The sequence below is a fragment of the Oncorhynchus kisutch genome, unplaced genomic scaffold (assembly GCF_002021735.2).
Source record: "Oncorhynchus kisutch isolate 150728-3 unplaced genomic scaffold, Okis_V2 Okis09a-Okis19a_hom, whole genome shotgun sequence".
In the NCBI taxonomy this organism is placed as follows: Eukaryota; Metazoa; Chordata; class Actinopteri; order Salmoniformes; family Salmonidae; genus Oncorhynchus; species Oncorhynchus kisutch.
The window spans coordinates 10,346,170-10,368,201 of NW_022261985.1; the positions used below are offsets into that span (position 1 = coordinate 10,346,170).

A 22,032-nucleotide genomic window follows, 5' to 3' on the forward strand; every position below is an offset into this window, starting at 1 on the left:
GATTTCTGTCGCCTCTGCACCCTTGGACTAAATTGTATCCTTCTCCTCAATGTTTTTATTAATGCATGATGTGATCTCAGCGCAGGATAAACCCTGCCTTCCCTGATAGACCATGTTCAGCCTGCTCTAAAACGAGGTGATCTCAGCGCAGGATAAACCCTGTCTTCCCTGATAGACCATGTTCAGCCTGCTCTAAAACGAGGTGATCTCAGCGCAGGATAAACCCTGCCTTCCCTGATAGACCATGTTCAGCCTGCTCTAAAACGAGGTGATCTCAGCGCAGGATAAACCCTGCCTTCCCTGATAGACCATGTTCAGCCTGCTCTAAAATGAGGTGATCTCAGCACAGCTCCAGCAGTGACCTTTTACACTCCCAGAAGACTCAGAAAGGCAAAATAATTTCCTGTGTGGGGGCCATTTTATTTTATGTAGTCTGGCTGGGTCAGTTGGGTCGGAGAGGGGAAATAAGTTATACTGTAGCGGTGTGTGAGCTGCTGGGGATTTGTGGATGGTGTTGCAACATGTGCTCAAAAATCAGTGTTAGGAAACTTATTGAAACTAACAGGAACATAATGTTCCATCTCCACAGGGTGTTCTGTGTTATTTACACATTATAGCTGTGAGAAACAGTAGAATGATAATTGGATACAGGAAACAACGTCTCCCAAACAGCTGACCAGGCGGGTACAGGAGACCCGTCTCCCAAACGGCTGACCAGGCAAATACAGGAGTCACATCTCCCAAACTGCTGACCAGGCGGGTACAGGAGTCCCATCTCCCAAACCGCTGACATGGCGTACAAGAGTCCCATCTCCCAAATGGCTGACCAGGCAAATACAGGAGTCCCATCTCCCAAACCACTGACCAGGCGGATACAGGAGTCCCATCTCCCAAACCGCTGACCTGGCGGGTACAGGAGTCCCATCTCCCAAACATCTGACCAGGCGGGTACAGGAGTCTCATCTCCCAAACCGCTGACCAGGCGGGTACAGGAGTCCCATCTCCCGAACCGCTGACCTGGCGGGTACAGGAGTCCCATCTCCCAAACATCTGACCAGGCAGGTACAGGAGTCCCATCTCCCAATCTGCTGACCAGGCAGATACAGGAGACCCATCTCCCAAACGGCTGATCAGGCGGATTCAGGAGTCCCGTCTCCCAAACATCTGGAAAGACAGATACAGGAGTCCCATCTCCCAATTGTCTGGAAAGACGGATACAGGAGTCCCGTCTCCCAAACGGCTGACCAGGCAGATACAGGAGTCCCATCTCCCGATCGTCTGGAAAGGCGGATACAGGAGTCCCATCTCCCAACTGTCTGGAAAGACGGATACAGGAGTCCCGTCTCCCAAACGGCTGACCAGGCAGATACAGGAGTCCCATCTCCCGATCGTCTGGAAAGGCGGATACAGGAGTCCCATCTCCCAAACATCTGGAAAGACGGATACAGGAGTCCCATCTCCCAAACCGCTGACATGGCGTACAAGAGTCCCATCTCCCAAATGGCTGACCAGGCAAATACAGGAGTCCCATCTCCCAAACGGCTGATCAGGCGGATTCAGGAGTCCCGTCTCCCAAACATCTGGAAAGACGGATACAGGAGTCCCATCTCCCAACTGTCTGGAAAGTCGGATACAGGAGTCCCGTCTGCCAAACGGCTGACCAGGCAGATACAGGAGTCCCATCTCCCGATCGTCTGGAAAGGCGGATACAGGAGTCCCATCTCCCAACTGTCTGGAAAGACGGATACAGGAGTCCCGTCTCCCAAACGGCTGACCAGGCAGATACAGGAGTCCCATCTCCCGATCGTCTGGAAAGGCGGATACAGGAGTCCCATCTCCCAAACATCTGGAAAGACGGATACAGGAGTCCCATCTCCCAAACCGCTGACATGGCGTACAAGAGTCCCATCTCCCAAATGGCTGACCAGGCAAATACAGGAGTCCCATCTCCCAAACGGCTGATCAGGCGGATTCAGGAGTCCCGTCTCCCAAACATCTGGAAAGACGGATACAGGAGTCCCATCTCCCGATCGTCTGGAAAGGCGGATACAGGAGTCCCATCTCCCAACTGTCTGGAAAGACGGATACAGGAGTCCCGTCTCCCAAACGGCTGACCAGGCAGATACAGGAGTCCCATCTCCCGATCGTCTGGAAAGGCGGATACAGGAGTCCCGTCTCCCAAACATCTGGAAAGACGGATACAGGAGTCCCGTCTCCCAAACATCTGGAAAAACGGATACAGGAGTCCCGCCTCCCAAACATCTGGAAAGACGGATACAGGAGTCCCGTCTCCCAAACATCTGGAAAGACGGATACAGGAGTCCCATCTCCCAAACATCTGGAAAGGCGGATACAGGAGTCCCATCTCCCAAACATCTGGAAAGACGGATACAGGAGTCCCATCTCCCAAACATCTGGAAAGACGGATGAAGGCGGGAACTGATAACTGACTGAATTGTATGCACTGACTAGTGACTGAAAGGTCCATGTAAATGTAGGATAATGACTGAGTATCCGGTGTGAATGGGAATCACGACAGTTAAGAATAGAATACAGATCACTCATCAAAAGAGGTCCGACACGAGGTGGATTCTCCACGGAATACGTTGCTGTTTGCTGTGTGGGTTTCACACTTCCAAAGTGTATCTGTTCACTAAGCGTTAGATTGATTACAACTGAGGACTGGAGCTCTCACATACAGTATGTTGAGCCATTTGAATACGGAGGAATGTGCTCTTCCTCAAAACAAACATCTTGGTGTTTTAGAAGTCCGTTGCATAAGCCCGTTGGTCGAGGTAGAAAACGACATCATCCTATCAGTTCAAGAGCACAGAGTAAAATGGTGAAGAGAAACCGGATATATATATATATATATCAGAACAAAAGAAGTGTGAGTTCCTGGTGAACCAACGTGCTGCTGTTACCCTTCCTGCATGTAAAATGGTGAAGAGAAACAGGATATATATATATATATATATATATATCAGAACAAAATAAGTGTGAGTTCCTGGTGAACCAACGTGCTGCTGTTACCCTCCCTGCATGTAAAATGCAAATTGGAAACGTATTGGAAACGTATTGGAAACGTATTGGAAACGCATTGGAAACGTATTGGAAACGTATTGGAAACCTATTGGAAACGCATTGGAAACGTATTGGAAACGTATTGGAAACGTATTGGAAACGTATTGGAAACGCATTGGAAACGTATTGGAAACGTATTGGAAACGTATTGGAAACGTATTGGAAACGCATTGGAAACGCATTGGAAACGTATTGGAAACGTATTGGAAACGTATTGGAAACGTATTGGAAACGTATTGGAAACGTATTGGAAACGTATTGGAAACGTAGACACCGTGGCGCTGTCTTTTTCTGTAATATAATTTGTGTTGCCTGCTTGACATTTTCGCCTCATTTGCATAACCGGCTATATCTACATTTGATACGGTCTCATCAGCTTCATGCTTTCTGAGGCAGCTGATACATGGTATTAAAACTGTATTTTTGGTCATTGAATTTAAACATTCTCCTCCAGACTGAGTCTGTCTTAATGTGTTTCTATTTCTACGTTCTCCTCCAGACTGAGTCTGTCTTAATGTGTTTCTATTTCTACGTTCTCCTCCAGACTGTCTGTCTTAATGTGTTTCTATTTCTACGTTCTCCTCCAGACTGAGTCTGTCTTAATGTGTTTCTATTTCTACGTTCTCCTCCAGACTGTCTGTCTTGATGTGTTTCTATTTCTACGTTCTCCTCCTGATGTGTCTCTTTATTTACTAGTTTAATAGCAGAAGTGGATCACTTCCTAGAAGCACCTCAGCCATGAATCTTGTTCTCCCACTGGATGTTGATAGTGATGCTGACAGCTCTATGGCCTGACTGTGTCTATTGTGACTGCTGACAGCTCTATGGCCTGACTGTGTCTATTGTGACTGCTGACAGCTCTATGGCCTGACTGTGTCTATTGTGACTGCTGACAGCTCTATGGCCTGACTGTGTCTATTGTGACTGCTGACAGCTCTATGGCCTGACTGTGTCTATTGTGACTGCTGACAGCTCTATGGCCTGACTGTGTCTATTGTGACTGCTGACAGCTCTATGGCCTGACTGTGTCTATTGTGACTGTTGACAGCTCTATGGCCTGACTGTGTCTATTGTGACTGCTGACAGCTCTATGGCCTGACTGTGTCTATTGTGACTGTTGACATGAAATACATGATCCATGTTATACTTTCACTGCCAGAAGACGTTATCAGTCAGATTACTGCTGAACTACATTACCCACAGACTTTATCAGTCAGATTACTGCTGGACTACATTACCCACAGACTGTATCAGTCAGATTACTGCTGGACTACATTACCCACAGACTTTATCAGTCAGATTACTGCTGGACTACATTACCCACAGACTGTATCAGTCAGATTACTGCTGGACTACATTACCCACAGACTTTATCAGTCAGATTACTGCTGGACTACATTACCCACAGACTGTATCAGTCAGATTACTGCTGGACTACATTACCCACAGACTGTATCAGTCAGATTACTGCTGGACTACATTACCCACAGACTTTATCAGTCAGATTACTGCTGGACTACATTACCCACAGACTGTATCAGTCAGATTACTGCTGGACTACATTACCCACAGACTGTATCAATCAGATTACTGCTGTACTACATTACTCAAAGACTTTATCAGTCAGATTACTGCTGGACTACATTACCCAAACCCAAAGCTTTTATCAGTCAGATTACTGCTGGACTACATTACCCACAGACTGTATCAATCAGATTACTGCTGGACTACATTACCCACAGAGTACTTTAAACTTCTGAATTTAGTAAGAGGTGACCATGTCTTATTGTACATTTTGTACTCACACCAGATGTACCATTGTAAGGATGATTCCCTAAATAAACAGTGCCCTGTATGAGGACAATAATATATACTCTTTTATTCACAGTCCTTCTTCTTCTTCTTCTTCTTCTTATCCTCCAGGCTGCTGAATCTTTCTCTGAGCTCAGATTTGGTCCCAGATCAAGATGTCATCGATGTCATCATCCACGTGGGAAGGAACCCGCATGGAAGACACTTAGCCTGGAGGTACTTCAGGGAGAAGTGGGACATCTTGAATTCACGGTAAGAGATTCAAGGCCTCAGAGACTGTAATATGTGTGACTTGTGTACTAACGTTCCTGTGTTGCCATAGTGATGTATTATAGTGTTCCTGTGTTGCCATAGTGATGTATTATAGCGTTCCTGTGTTTCCATAGTGATGTATTATAGTGTGTTGTGATTTCAGTTGTGGTTTCAGATGATACATACTTGATCCAAACTAGATTCCAGATACTGTAGAAGTGAATGAAAATAACATTTGTGATGGTTGATCGTCCCCCAGAGCTCTTTGGGACAGTGTTCAGCGAAGCCTGAGCAGAACAACAGTGTTTGTAAAAGCCTTTCTTCACAAAAACTCTGCTCTCCATGTTTAGGTACGGAGAGGCGTTATTCATGACTTCTAAGCTAATCAGTGGGGTGACTGAATTCCTAAACACAGAGACGGAGCTGAATGAGGTACGTTTATTTATTAAGGTTCACTCAGGTGTCCCAGTCTTCAGTAACAAACTGGCTTATTGTATGATGTGTTATATTTAACTACATTGTAAATTACACTTAAAAAAAAAGTGAAATAAATCTGAATATATGCCCACGGCATACAGAGTACTGGGTAGCTGCAGGAACAGGGCTGGAGAGCCCACGGCATACAGAGTACTGGGTAGCTGCAGGAACAGGGTTGGAGAGCCCACGGCATACAGAGTACTGGGTAGCTGCAGGAACAGGGCTGGAGAGCCCACGGCATACAGAGTACTGGGTAGCTGCAGGAACAGGGCTGGAGAGCCCACGGCATACAGAGTACTGGGTAGCTGCAGGAACAGGGCTGGAGAGCCCACGGCATACAGAGTACTGAGTAGATACAGGAACAGGGTTGGAGAGCCCATGACATACAGAGTACTGAGTAGATACAGGAACAGGGTTGGAGAGCCCATGACATACAGAGTACTGAGTAGATACAGGAACAGGGTTGGAGAGCCCACGGCATACAGAGTACTGGGTAGCTGCAGGAACAGGGCTGGAGAGACCATGACATACAGAGTACTGGGTAGCTGCAGGAACAGGGCTGGAGAGACCACGACATACAGAGTACTGGGTAGATACAGGAACAGGGTTGGAGAGCCCACGGCATACAGAGTACTGGGTAGCTGCAGGAACAGGGCTGGAGAGCCCACGGCATACAGAGTACTGGGTAGCTGCAGGAACAGGGTTGGAGAGACCACGGCATACAGAGTACTGGGTACGTGCAGGAACAGGGCTGGAGAGCCCACGGCATACAGAGTACTGGGTAGATACAGGAACAGGGTTGGAGAGCCCACGGCATACAGAGTACTGGGTAGCTGCAGGAACAGGGCTGGAGAGCCCACGGCATACAGAGTACTGGGTAGCTGCAGGAACAGGGTTGGAGAGCCCACGGCATACAGAGTACTGAGTAGATACAGGAACAGGGTTGGAGAGCCCATGACATACAGAGTACTGAGTAGATACAGGAACAGGGCTGGAGAGCCCACGGCATACAGAGTACTGGGTAGCTGCAGGAACAGGGTTGGAGAGCCCACGGCATACAGAGTACTGAGTAGATACAGGAACAGGGTTGGAGAGCCCATGACATACAGAGTACTGGGTAGCTGCAGGAACAGGGCTGGAGAGACCACGACATACAGAGTACTGGGTAGATACAGGAACAGGGTTGGAGAGCCCACGGCATACAGAGTACTGGGTAGCTGCAGGAACAGGGCTGGAGAGCCCACGGCATACAGAGTACTGGGTAGCTGCAGGAACAGGGTTGGAGAGACCACGGCATACAGAGTACTGGGTACGTGCAGGAACAGGGCTGGAGAGCCCACGGCATACAGAGTACTGGGTAGATACAGGAACAGGGTTGGAGAGCCCACGGCATACAGAGTACTGGGTAGCTGCAGGAACAGGGCTGGAGAGCCCACGGCATACAGAGTACTGGGTAGCTGCAGGAACAGGGTTGGAGAGACCACGGCATACAGAGTACTGGGTAGCTGCAGGAACAGGGCTGGAGAGCCCACGGCATACAGAGTACTGGGTAGCTGCAGGAACAGGGCTGGAGAGCCCACGGCATACAGAGTACTGGGTAGCTGCAGGAACAGGGTTGGAGAGACCACGGCATACAGAGTACTGGGTAGCTGCAGGAACAGGGCTGGAGAGCCCACGGCATACAGAGTACTGGGTAGCTGCAGGAACAGGGTTGGAGAGACCACGGCATACAGAGTACTGGGTAGCTGCAGGAACAGGGCTGGAGAGCCCACGGCATACAGAGTACTGGGTAGCTGCAGGAACAGGGCTGGAGAGCCCACGGCATACAGAGTACTGGGTAGCTGCAGGAACAGGGTTGGAGAGACCACGGCATACAGAGTACTGGGTAGCTGCAGGAACAGGGTTGGAGAGCCCACGGCATACAGAGTACTGGGTAGCTGCAGGAACAGGGTTGGAGAGACCACGGCATACAGAGTACTGGGTAGCTGCAGGAACAGGGCTGGAGAGCCCACGGCATACAGAGTACTGGGTAGCTGCAGGAACAGGGCTGGAGAGCCCACGGCATACAGAGTACTGGGTAGCTGCAGGAACAGGGTTGGAGAGACCACGGCATACAGAGTACTGGGTAGCTGCAGGAACAGGGTTGGAGAGCCCACGACATACAGAGTACTGGGTAGCTGCAGGAACAGGGTTGGAGAGCCCACGACATACAGAGTACTGGGTAGCTGCAGGAACAGGGCTGGAGAGCCCACGGCATACAGAGTACTGGGTAGCTGCAGGAACAGGGCTGGAGAGCCCACGGCATACAGAGTACTGGGTAGATACAGGAACAGGGCTGGAGAGCCCACGGCATACAGAGTACTGGGTAGCTGCAGGAACAGGGCTGGAGAGCCCACGGCATACAGAGTACTGGGTAGCTGCAGGAACAGGGTTGGAGAGCCCACGGCATACAGAGTACTGGGTAGCTGCAGGAACAGGGCTGGAGAGCCCACGGCATACAGAGTACTGGGTAGCTGCAGGAACAGGGTTGGAGAGCCCATGACATACAGAGTACTGGGTAGATACAGGAACAGGGCTGGAGAGACCACGGCATACAGAGTACTGGGTAGCTGCAGGAACAGGGCTGGAGAGACCATGACATACAGAGTACTGGGTAGCTGCAGGAACAGGGCTGGAGAGCCCATGACATACAGAGTACTGGGTAGCTGCAGGAACAGGGCTGGAGAGACCATGACATACAGAGTACTGGGTAGCTGCAGGAACAGGGCTGGAGAGACCATGACATACAGAGTACTGGGTAGCTGCAGGAACAGGGCTGGAGAGACCATGACATACAGAGTACTGGGTAGCTGCAGGAACAGGGTTGGAGAGCCCATGGCATACAGAGTACTGGGTAGCTGCAGGAACAGGGTTGGAGAGACCACGGCATACAGAGTACTGGGTAGCTGCAGGAACAGGGTTGGAGAGCCCATGGCATACAGAGTACTGGGTAGCTGCAGGAACAGGGTTGGAGAGACCACGGCATACAGAGTACTGGGTAGCTGCAGGAACAGGGTTGGAGAGCCCATGGCATACAGAGTACTGGGTAGCTGCAGGAACAGGGTTGGAGAGACCACGGCATACAGAGTACTGGGTACGTGCAGGAACAGGGTTGGAGAGACCACGGCATACAGAGTACTGGGTAGCTGCAGGAACAGGGTTGGAGAGACCATGACATACAGAGTACTGGGTAGCTGCAGGAACAGGGCTGGAGAGCCCACGGCATACAGAGTACTGGGTAGCTGCAGGAACAGGGTTGGAGAGCCCATGACATACAGAGTACTGGGTAGCTGCAGGAACAGGGTTGGAGAGCCCATGACATACAGAGTACTGGGTAGCTGCAGGAACAGGGTTGGAGAGCCCATGACATACAGAGTACTGGGTACGTGCAGGAACAGGGTTGGAGAGCCCATGACATACAGAGTACTGGGTAGCTGCAGGAACAGGGCTGGAGAGACCACGGTATACAGAGTACTGGGTAGATACAGGAACAGGGCTGGAGAGCCCACGGCATACAGAGTACTGGGTACGTGCAGGAACAGGGCTGGAGAGCCCATGACATACAGAGTACTGGGTAGCTGCAGGAACAGGGCTGGAGAGCCCATGACATACAGAGTACTGGGTACGTGCAGGAACAGGGCTGGAGAGCCCATGACATACAGAGTACTGGGTAGCTGCAGGAACAGGGCTGGAGAGCCCATGACATACAGAGTACTGGGTAGCTGCAGGAACAGGGCTGGAGAGCCCATGACATACAGAGTACTGGGTAGCTGCAGGAACAGGGCTGGAGAGCCCATGACATACAGAGTACTGGGTAGCTGCAGGAACAGGGCTGGAGAGCCCATGACATACAGAGTACTGGGTAGCTGCAGGAACAGGGTTGGAGAGACCATGACATACAGAGTACTGGGTAGCTGCAGGAACAGGGTTGGAGAGACCATGACATACAGAGTACTGGGTAGATGCAGGAACAGGGTTGGAGAGACCATGACATACAGAGTACTGGGTAGATGCAGGAACAGGGTTGGAGAGACCATGACATACAGAGTACTGGGTAGATGCAGGAACAGGGTTGGAGAGCCCATGACATACAGAGTACTGGGTAGATGCAGGAACAGGGTTGGAGAGACCATGACATACAGAGTACTGGGTAGATACAGGAACAGGGCTGTAGAAACCACGGCATACAGAGTACTGGGTAGATACAGGAACAGGGTTGGAGAGACCATGACATACAGAGTACTGGGTAGCTGCAGGAACAGGGTTGGAGAGCCCACGGCACACAGAGTACTGAGTAGATACAGGAACAGGGTTGGAGAGCCCACGGCATACAGAGTACTGAGTAGATACAGGAACAGGGTTGGAGAGCCCACGGCATACAGAGTACTGAGTAGATACAGGAACAGGGTTGGAGAGCCCACGGCATACAGAGTACTGGGTAGATACAGGAACAGGGTTGGAGAGACCATGACATACAGAGTACTGGGTAGATACAGGAACAGGGTTGGAGAGACCATGACATACAGAGTACTGGGTAGATACAGGAACAGGGTTGTAGAGACCATGACATACAGAGTACTGGGTAGATACAGGAACAGGGCTGTAGAAACCACGGCATACAGAGTACTGGGTAGATACAGGAACAGGGTTGGAGAGACCATGACATACAGAGTACTGGGTAGCTGCAGGAACAGGGTTGGAGAGCCCACGGCACACAGAGTACTGAGTAGATACAGGAACAGAGTTTCAGAGCCCATATTTTCTCTTTCCCCTGTTCCTGGCCATTTGATAATGGGCCATTCTAAATCTGAACTACTTTTACATATTAGTAAAGACAAGGTTAAATGGAGAATAGTCTGATGGGTGAAAATGCAGTGCATTCGGGAAAGTATTCAGACCCCGTTACTTTTTCCACGTTGTTACGTTACCGACTTATTTTAAACTGATTAAATGTTTTTTCCCCCGGCAATGTACACACAATAACCCATAATCACAAAGCAAAAACAGGTTTCTAGATTTTTTGGCAAAAAATAAGTGTTCCGACCCTTTACTCAGTACTTTGTTGAAGCACCTTTGGCAGCGATTACAGCCTTGAGTTTTCTTTGGTAATGATGCTACAAGCTTGGCACACCTGTATTTGGGGAGTTTCTCCCATTCTTCTCTGCAGATCCTCTCAAGCTCTGTCAGTTTGGTTGGGGAGCGTTGCTGCACAGATATTTTCAGGTCTCTCCAGAGATGTTTGATTGGGTTCAAGTCCGGGCTCTGGCTGGGCCACTCCAGGACATTCAGAAACTTGCCCTGAAGCCAATCCTGCGTTGACTTGATTGTGTGCTTAGGGTCGTTGTCCTGTTGGAAGGTTCATCTCTCGTCCATTGCTCCGTTCATCTTTCCCTCGATCCTGACTAGTCTCCCAGTCCCTGCCGCTGATAACATACAGTAGGACAACTCATATTCTGTTCTTCTGAAATACATTTTCTTCCTCCCATAATGTTTCTTTAGACCTGTTATAAATAAATAATGGTGATGATGTATATTCAGTTGATTTATTAGACCTTAGATGTTCCTAAGGTCCGCATCAACTGCTTGTGTACGTCTTGTATACGAAGAAGCCTGGAGATGCTGAACTCATTTATGTTAATTAACCAGAAGAAGCCTGGAGATGCTAAACGCATTTATGTTAATTAACCAGAAGAAGCCTGGAGATGCTGAACGCATTTATGTTAATTAACCAGAAGAAGCCTGGAGATGCTAAACGCACTTATGTTAATTAACCAGAAGAAGCCTGGAGATGCTAAACGCATTTATGTTAATTAACCATCAGTTACCGTGACACCTGCAGCCTGTTTTGCATTTTTAACATTTCATGACCGCCACCGCCCTATCTGGACCAGAGATATTTTGTCTTCTTTCTTAAACATGATTTTATTCTGTAATGACCACAAGTGTCTCTGATATCTTCCAAAGTAATAATTCACAGCAAAGGACATGTTTGTCTGTTCCGCTCGGCCCAGATTCAGACTTAGGAAATATATTTATTTATTTACATTTTGTTTACCTTTTTTTTTTCTCTCCCCAATTGGTAGTTACAGTCTTGTCCCATCGTTCCAATTCCCGTACGGACTCGGGAGAAGCGAAGGTCGAGAGCCGTGCGTCCTCCAAAACACAGCCCTGATAAGCAGCTTGTTGACACACTGCCCTGCTAAGCCCAGAAGCCAGCCGCACCAATGTGTCGGAGGAAACACCGGACACCTGGTGACCGTGTCAACGTGCACTGCACCCATCCCGCCACAGGGAGGACATCCCGGCCGCCCAAATCCTCCCCTTACCCGGACAACGCTGGGCCAATTCTCTGCTGCCTCATGGGTCTTCCATGCGACACAGCCTGGGATTTGAACCCGTGTCTGTAGTGACGCCTCTAGCACACTCCAATGCAGCAGCTGCGCCCCTCGGGAGGTGAAGATCTAGTCCTTTTTTTAACGTGTTTTTGATTGAAGCACTTCTCAGTAGTTTGTATTCAGACTTACCATATGGAGGTGCTTAACTGACTTTGCAGGTGTGGCTCCCTTGCGGGCACTGAATACATTTAATTCAATACCCTCCCATATGCTGGCCAAAAATATTTTCTCATGAATTGGTCATTCAATAGGGTTTTCAGTACATTTATCTAGTGCTATCTCTTTAAATACTGTGTACTTTCAATTAGAATCTTCTTGACAGAATATATATATATGAAGAGAACAGGTTCAGAATAGGGATGAAAGAATGCCACTACTACTGTGAATACACACATTCCTCTCCTTTCCAGCACCAATTGGTAAATCTATAAATAATCAGATGTTGTAGATTATTTAGGGTTAGGAACGTATAAATGAATCAAACATAAACAGGGCTGGAGAGCCTTTACGGTGAACCTAAAAACTACAGGAAAGTGTGCAACAGAAGTAGAACCAGTAATCTATAAATCTACCCTCAGTAATCATGGACCTGGTGTGCCAGGCTCCAGGTTTAACCTGCTTCTATTCGGTCTGACTTCCATAATGATTCAAATAGGCTCCATGTCCCAACTTGTAATGTGTTTAATATGATCCACTATTGCTAGCGACCCTCAGGATCAACCACACAGACATGACAGAATAAAGACAGGTACATTAACCATGTCATGATGACATGATATAAAATGTAGGCTTCAGAATAGAGAATAAAGTGGCTGTTTTTTTTTTCTTCTCACTTGGAACCCGGCAGGTTGTTCGACCTTATTCATCGTTTTCCTTGCGTTTTAAAAGGTGGTGGAATTATGAGGGAATTAAGTCAAGGTCAGAATACGGCGTATCTGAAGACACACCTCCACCACATCTCAGTTTTCTTTGCTCTCCACCCCAAAACGCGTACCTTTTCCCCACGCAGAAATTCAAGGTCGGATTACACGCAGAGAGACAAGCGCAGGAAATGGAAAATAAGTTACATTTACGTGGAAGTAACTGGTCTGAATTCTTCTGCCTCTTCTGCAGCTTTGTTTTGGGTCTAACGTTATTATTTCCCAGAATGCACTTTAAAACGTATCTAGAGTACCTAGACACTAGATACACACAGTATTCTTTCCAACAGGTATGCTTGCTGATTGTTTTGGGTCTAACGTTATTATTTCCCAGAATGCACTTTAAAACGTATCTAGAGTACCTAGACACTAGATACACACAGTATTCTTTCCAACAGGTATGCTTGCTGATTGTTTTGGGTCTAACGTTTGAATTATTTCCCAGAATGCACTTTAAAACGTATCTAGAGTACCTAGACACTAGATACACACAGTATTCTTTCCAACAGGTATGCTTGCTGATTGTTTTGGGTCTAACGTTATTATTTCCCAGAATGCACTTTAAAACGTATCTAGAGTACCTAGACACTAGATACACACAGTATTCTTTCCAACAGGTATGCTTGCTGATTGTTTTGGGTCTAACGTTTGAATTATTTCCCAGAATGCACTTTAAACATATCTAGAATACCTAGACACTAGATACACACAGTATTCTTTCCAACAGGTATGCTTGCTGATTGTTGCCTGGATACCCTCACGTACCTGACTCTGTGTCTGTCTGTCTGTTCCCTTCTTCAGCTGAAGGAGTTTATCCAGATCAGTGGAGGTGGAGCGGGGCCGGCGTTGGCCCGGGCCGTGGAGATCGTGGAGGCCAACGTGAGATGGCACAGTCTCTACGAACGCCAGATCTTCCAGTGGCTAAGGAAGTCTCCCAACGGTTAACACACAGCCAACAGGGTTCAGCCCAAGCATGGCATCTCTCTGACACTATTACAGACCCAACAACATCAGGCGGAGAAAAAAAATATCAGAAAACATGAATATGTTAATTTGAATTGCAAAATAAGACATTTCCCCGGCCTCCCCCCCCCCCAAAAAAAAAAAAACTTGATGAGAAAGTCACTGGCAAACCGGAGAGAGAGGGAACAGTGAAGACAGACGACGTGATTGGCTCAGATGACCTTAGTCTGACCGACCGTTTGGACGGTGGATTTGATTAGGTATAAATATTGCATGGTGGCTTTCATCTCCAGTGACAGTTTCCTTTTTTCAACGCATGGTTTTCCACCCCTCTGATTGGTTGTCCACTAAGCTGACCCCTGTGACCTTTTCAATGACCTTTGAACCTCCGGTCAACTCTTTAGTAGCCTATGAGGAGAAAGACAAACTAGAGCTACAAGAGGCACGGGAAGAGGACCTGGCGGCATTATGATACAACTGGGACAAACACAAGTATTATCATTTTTGGTTCAATGATGACAATCATTATTTTGATTGGGACAACAACAACAAACACAAATATAAATTATAACGAAATAAAAGAATATGTGTACCTAAATGTTTTGGACCTTAACCTTCTCTTTTGAGCCATACTGAGGTGGACTTTGTGACGTCTGGAACATTTAGACAGGGGGACGTGGCGGCTGAAGTGATGTTCATTGTTGTGCGTGGTGTGTTCCATAATAACTTATCCTCCTTCCTCAGCCAATAAGGTTTCCCTAAATGACATTACGCCAGGGGAAGACTCTGCCGAACCCAGGAGGCAGGTTGGAAGCAGGAACAAGGGGACTCCCCATAACCCGAAGGAGTCACTATTGATTATTGATCGATTATCGTTAAATGACATCATTTATATTTGCTGATTAACACCGGAGTCTCCTTTGGATTATACCGTCTTGGTGTTTGAGTGAAAATAAAAAATGAAACTGTTGTGAGTTGCAGGTTGATATTCTGTGTGCAAAATGGTCCACGTTGCTGATGGGACTGAGAGCCAGTGGATACAGTCTGTGTGAGCCGCGGTGTAGTAATGCTGACATATAGAAACTTACGTTGTTTTGGTCAAACGTCATGCTTGGGTTTTCATGTGCCGCTAATTACTTCATAAAAAAGTTTCACTCAGAAACCGTATTTTAAGCAAAAGCTGAGAAAATATGCTCCTGACAGATATTACTAGTTTTGTTGCTACCCTGCAAAGCCCAGGAAACTTAACAGGCCGATGCTAACAGCTAGCTGGAAATACTCTGTGGACTCGTTTCATGAAGAATAGAACATAATAATGAGTTTTTACTGTTGACACTTGGCTGGTAGAGCAAATCCCCATTGGGTTTACTGGGGAGTCCATTGCTCTTATTTTCTGTGTAAAAGTCAGTGCTATTTATATCCTCTATGGCTAATCCCTGATACTGTAGACCTCAAGAAGAAAACCGTTGCAGCCCTTCACCATCTTTTCCTTTCTTGTTGTTGTTTTGATGTGTTAAAAAAGTTGTTTTTTTCTAAATGAGGGACTATATTGTTCTGTGTTTTGAGCAGAGCAGCAATGGGATTTTAACGCTGATAAATAAATTATTTTGTACAGTAACGCAACGCTGCCTGACTGTCTGTCATTATGTGTGAGAGAGAGAGAGACAGAGAGACAGAGAGAGAGAGAGAGAGAGAGAGAGAGAGAGACAGAGAGAGAGAGAGAGAGAGAGAGACAGAGAGAGAGAGAGAGACAGAGAGAGAGAGAGAGACAGAGAGAGAGAGAGAGACAGAGAGAGAGAGAGAGACAGAGAGACAGAGAGAGACAGAGAGACAGAGAGACAGAGAGAGAGAGACAGAGAGAGAGAGACAGAGACAGAGAGAGAGAGACAGAGAGAGAGAGACAGAGAGAGAGAGACAGAGAGAGACAGAGACAGAGAGAGAGACAGAGAGAGAGAGAGAGACAGAGAGAGACAGAGAGAGAGAGAGACAGAGAGAACAGAGACAGAGACAGAGACAGAGACAGAGAGAGAGAGAGAGAGAGAGAGAGACAGAGAGAGAGAGACAGAGAGAGAGAGACAGAGAGAGAGACAGAGAGAGAGAGAGAGACAGAGACAGAGAGAGAGAGAGAGAGAGAGAGAGAGAGAGACAGAGAGAGAGACAGAGACAGAGACAGAGACAGAGAGAGAGAGAGAGAGACAGAGAGACAGAGAGAGAGACAGAGACAGAGAGAGAGAGAGAGAGAGAGAGAGAGAGACAGAGAGAGACAGAGAGAGAGAGAGAGACAGAGAGACAGAGAGACAGAGAGAGACAGAGAGAGAGAGAGACAGAGAGAGAGAGAGAGAAAGAAAATAAATACCGGAAATATTACATTTCCATCCCTTTACTGATTTTTTGGCAAAAAATAAGTGTTCAGACCCTTTACTCAGGACTTTGTTGAAGCACCTTGGTCAGCGATTACAGCCTTGAGTCTTCTTGGGAATGACGCTACAAGCTTGGCTCACCTGTATTTGGGGAGTTTCTCCCATTCTTTTTTGCAGGTCCTCTCAAGCTCTGTCAGATTGGATGGGGAGTGTCACTGCACAGCTATTTTCAGGTCTCTCCAGAGATGTTTGATCGGGTTCAAGTCTGGGCTCTGGCTGGGACACTCAAGCACATTCAGAAACTTGTCCCGACATCATATCAAATCAAATCAAATGTATTTATAAAGCCCTTCTTACACCAGCTGATATATCAAAGTGCTGTACAGAAACCCAGCCTAAAACGCCAAACAGCATGCAATGCAGGTGTAGAAGCACGGTGGCTAGGAAAATTCCCTATAAAGGCCAAAGCCTAGGAAGAAACCCAGAGATGAACCAGGCTATGAGGGGTGGCCAGTCCTCTTCTGGCTGTGCTGGGTGGAGAATATAACAGAACATGGCCAAGATGTTCAAATGTTCATAAATGACCAGCATGGTCAAGTAATAATAATCACAGTAGTTGTCGAGGGTGCAGCAAGTCAGCACCTCAGGAGTAAATGTCAGTTAGCTTTTCATTGCCGATCATTCAGAGTATCTCTACCGCTCCTGCTGTCTCTAGAGAGTTGAAAACAACAGGTCTGGGACAGGTAGCACGTCCGGTGAACAGGTCAGGGTTCCATAGCCGCAGGCAGAACAGTTGAAACTGGAGCAGCAGCACGACCAGGTGGACTGGGGACAGCAAGGAGTCATCATGCCAGGTAGTCCTGAGGCATGGTCCTAGGGCTCAGGTTCTCCTAGAGAGAGAAAGAAAAGAGAGAATTAGAGAGAGCATACTTAAATTCACACAGGACACCGGATAAGACAGGAGAAGTACTCCAGATATAACAGACTGACCCTAGCCCCCCGACACATACTACTGCAGCATAAATACTGGAGGCTGAGACAGGAGGGGTCAGGAGACACTGTGGCCCCATCCGATGATACCCCCGGACAGGGCCGAACAGGCAGGATATAACCACCCACTTTGCCGAAGCACAGCCCCCACACAACTAGAGGGATATCTTCAACCCCCAACTTACCTTCCGGAGACAAGGCCGAGTATAGGGGGGTGGTCGCCAATCCAGACAGGAAGATCCTGCGAGTGACTCAACCCACTCAAGTGACGCACCCCTCCTAGGGACGGCATGGAAGAGCACCAGTAAGCCAGTGACTCAGCCCCTGTATTAGGGGGCCACTCCTGCATTGTCTTGGCTGTGTGCTTAGGGTTGTTGTCCTGTTGGAAGGTGAACCTTCGCCCCAGTCTGAAGTCTTGAACGCTTAGGAGCAGGTTTTCATCAAGGATCTCTCTGTACTTTGCTCCGTTCATCTTTCCCTCGTTTATGACTAGCCTCCCAGTCCCTGCTGCTGAAAATAATCCCCACAGCATGATGCTGCCACCACCCTGCTTCACCGTAGGAATGGTGCCAGGTTTCCTCAAGACATGGTGCTTGGCATTCAGGTCAAAGGGTTTATCTTGATGTCATTAGACCAGAGAATATTGTTTCTCATGGTCTGAGAGTCCTTTAGGTGCCTTTTGGCAAATTCCAAGAGGGCTGTCATGTGCCTTTTACTGAGGAGTGGCTTCCGTCTGGCCACTCTACTGAAAGGCCTGAATTGGTGGAGTGCTGCAGAGATGGTTGTCCTTCTGGAAGGTTCTCCCATCTCCACAGAGAAACTCTGGAGCTCCATGAGAGTGACCATCATGTTCTTGGTCACCTCCCTGCGAAAGGCCCTTCTCCCCCGATTGCTTAGTTTGTCCAGGCAGACAGCTCTAGGAAGAGTCTTGGTGGTTCAATATGTCTTCCATTTAAGAATGATGGAGGCCACTGTGTTCTTGGGGACCTTCAATGCTGCAGACATTTTTTGGTACCCTTCCCCAGATCTGTACCTAGACACAATCCTGTCTCGGAGCTCTAAGGACAATTCCTTCGACCTCATGGCTTGGTTATTTCTCTGACATGCCGTGTCAACTGTGGGACCTTTATATAGACAGGTGTGTGCCTTTCCAAATCATGTCCAATCAATTGAATTTACACAGGTGGACTCCAATCAAGTTGTAGAAACATCTCAAGGATGATCAATGGAAACAGGATGCACCTGAGCTCAATGTCGAGTCTCATAGCAAAGGGTCTGAAGACTTATGTAAATAAGGTATTTCTCTTTATTGTAAATTCATACATTTTCCCAAAAATTACAGAAAAGTGTTTTTGCTTTGTCATTATGGGGTACTGTGTGTAAATTGATGAGGATTTTTTTTTATTTACTCCATTTTAGAATTCGGCTGTAACGTAACACAATTAATTGCACAGTATTTGACCTATACAGACATACACAAGTTTGCATCTATTCTAGACTTACTTCTTATTCAGACTTAGGGAATTTATGCCTTTCCTACACATGCCTTTCCTATGCCCTTCTTAGTACTGTAGTTGGTATAGAGCCCCACAGTGGAGGTGTCATAATACCCATAAAACCTGGTGGTCAAACAGGGAAATGGCTCCAATAGTTTTTACACCATTCAATTTTCCCATAGGGGATTTTTAGAAACACTTAAAATAACGGCTGTGTTTGGTGTAGGCTTACCTTTGTGTGGTGTTTCAATAACCATGTAAATCTCTCAGATTCAAAAATGCTAATAAGCATCAAAGTAGACATGTTGAAAACTACAAATCCCTGCAAGCTCCTGCATGTCTTCTCTAGCTGACACCTTTGCTAACAGGTATTGTGTCAATTTAACACTTGCACAAAACAGTTCACAAAATTGTCCATATAAGTACATTTAGCCAATTTATGAATTACTGCATTTAGCTAACATTAGATAGTCCAGAGATTCCTTCAATCAATCAAATGTATTTATAAAACCCTTTTTACATTAGCTGAAATATCAAAGTGCTGTACAGAAACCCAGCCTAAAACCCCAAACAGCAAGCAATGCAGGTGTAGAAGCACGGTGGCTAGGAGCAACTCCCTAGAAACAGGAACCTAGGAAGACACCTGGGGGTGGTCAGTCCTCTTCTGGCTGTGCCGGATGGAGATTATAACAGAACATGACCATGAAAGCCAGATTGTTCTTCAAGATCTGCAAACGTTCATAGATGACCATCAGGATCAAATAAAGAATCACAGTGGTAAATCACAGGAGTAAATGTCAGTTGTCTTTGCCTCGATTCGGCAGTCTCATACAGATCATCATGACATGTGCAGTTCTTTATGATAGCCACATTAGCATCTAATTAGCATTTCATTTGTCAAGGGGGTAAATACAGCCGCACAAAATCTAATAATGAATTTAAAAAAATTATAATATTCAAGTTCAATCCATGAAATATTGGAAAGTGGAAAGAAAGTGAGCAAAAGGGGTTGAACAATAATCAACAATCCTATAATCCTATAAATCTACCCATGATTCTCAGTAATCACGGCGCAGCAGGACCAAGGTCCAGTCGTGGTTTAACCTGCTATGTCTGAGTTTCATAATGATTACAATAGGCTACATGTTAGGCTACATGCTAATGAGCCGCTAATGCTAACGGTACCTCAGGAACAACCACGCTTACGTGACAGAGGAAATAAACGGTAAACGGAATGAAATGATGCAACATGTACAGAAAACGAACACTAAAGTGACGTTTTATAAACGTCCGGTATGTGACTGACGGTGGCTCCTGATAGCGGCTAATATTTAACATGATAGAAACTGTGAAATAAAAACGTAGAAAAGCTTTGGGAATAGAATGAAACCATTCTAAAGCACATACATCATCTGGGCAGGTTACAGGCCCTACAGGAGCCTATAGCTTCGGTCTCAATTTCATCCACGCAGATTACGAGGGCTCACAATAACAATTCGGAATAACGGCACAGCTATTGAGAGCCGACTTCACTGTGGAAAAAGGGGCTGTAATCCATGTCCTGTTGATATGATTTTCAGTTTGCTTCCATACGGCTGGTTTGACATTGGTCTCCAGGGGTTACAAGGAAAATGTCATCTAAAACAGTTACTATCTGTATTTTCAATCCCCTTCTCTAAACTCATTTACACAGATCTCGTCAATAGCTCTCATCTATTTATAAATGACAGTACATGTAGAGTGTTAAATTTTTTTAGCCCCCTTTTTCGATCTTGTGTCATCGGTGCAACTCTTCCCGACAGACTCGGGAGATGAAGGTCGAGTCATGAGTCCTCCGAAACATGACCCGCTAAACCGCACTTCATAAACATCCGCCTGCTTAGCCCAGAAGCAAGCCGCACCAATGTGTCAGAGGAAACACTGTTCAACTGACGACGATGTCAGCCTGCAGGTCCCCGGTCCGCCACAAGGAGTCGCTAGAGCGTGATGAGCCAACTGAAGCCCCCTCCTCCCAAATCCTCCCCTAACCCGGACGGAGCTGGGCCAACTGTGCGCCGCCTTATGGGACTCCCGATCATGGCCGGTTGTGATACAGTTTAGGATCGAACCCAGGTCTGTAGTGAATCCTCTAGCACCGCGATGTAGTGCTTTAGACCGCTACACCACTCCGGAGGCCCCAGAATGCTGTTATTTCTATCGGACAAAAAGAAAGTAGATTATCTTTCCACTTGGAACTGGCAGGTTCACTTAACCCGCTATTCATTTGGGTTGGAGATCAAAGAAATAAAGTTTTTTTAGAGTTGTCTCCCCAGATACGCTGTGTTCTGACTTTGACTTCATTCTCTCCTAATTCCACCATCTTTACGCACCAGGAACCCATGAATAAGGTTAATAGCATAATATTATCAGGCTTAAGTTCATGGTCAGAATACGCGTAGAGAGAAAAGTGCATGAAAAGGGAATTACCTTCCATTTATCCACACTTAACTCAGGTTGGAATCAGCCCCATGGGCATAGATACTATACCTGTTTGCTCCCTCACGGTTAGCCCCGGATAAAGAGCTATGTGTCATACAGAGAGCTTATCTCCCTCCTACCACTACTCAGTATCTCCTAACATATTACAGAGTTTATCTCCCTCCTACCACTACCCAGTATCTCCTAACATCACACAGAGTTTATCTCCCTCCTACCACTACTCAGTATCTCCTAACATATTACAGAGTTTATCTCCCTCCTACCACTACCCAGTATCCCCTAACATATTACAGACAGTTTCTCTCCCTCCTACCACTACCCAGTTTCTCCTAACATATTACAGAGTTTATCTCCTTCCTACCACTACCCAGTTTCTCCTAACATATTACAGAGTTTATCTCCCTCCTACCACTACCCAGTATCTCCTAACATATTACAGAGTTTATCTCCCTCCTACCACTACCCAGTATCTCCTAACATCACACAGAGTTTATCTCCCTCCTACCACTACCCAGTATCTCCTAACATCACACAGAGTTTATCTCCCTCCTACCACTACCCAGTATCTCCTAACATCACACAGAGTTTATCTCCCTCCTACCACTACCCAGTATCTCCTAACATATTACAGAGTTTATCTCCCTCCTACCACTACCCAGTATCTCCTAACATATTACAGACAGTTTCTCACTGCTACCACTACCCAGTATCTCCTAAGATCACACAGAGAGTTTATCCCCCTCCTACCACTACCCAGTATCTCCTA

The 22,032-nt window shown here is 46.9% G+C and overlaps 1 protein-coding gene across 1 annotated transcript in view; it reads left to right on the plus strand.

Moving 5' to 3' along the window:
* LOC116360588 (thyrotropin-releasing hormone-degrading ectoenzyme) overlaps positions 1-15,560 on the plus strand; it is a gene marked incomplete in the record, with an annotated part of 436,874 nt that extends 421,314 nt beyond the window's left edge. Inside the window, 3 exon segments of the mRNA XM_031815459.1 lie at positions 5,008-5,148; positions 5,499-5,580; positions 13,781-15,560. Of these exon segments, the coding sequence (XP_031671319.1) occupies positions 5,008-5,148; positions 5,499-5,580; positions 13,781-13,924 (367 nt within the window).
* Positions 15,561-22,032: the final 6,472 nt, after the last annotated feature.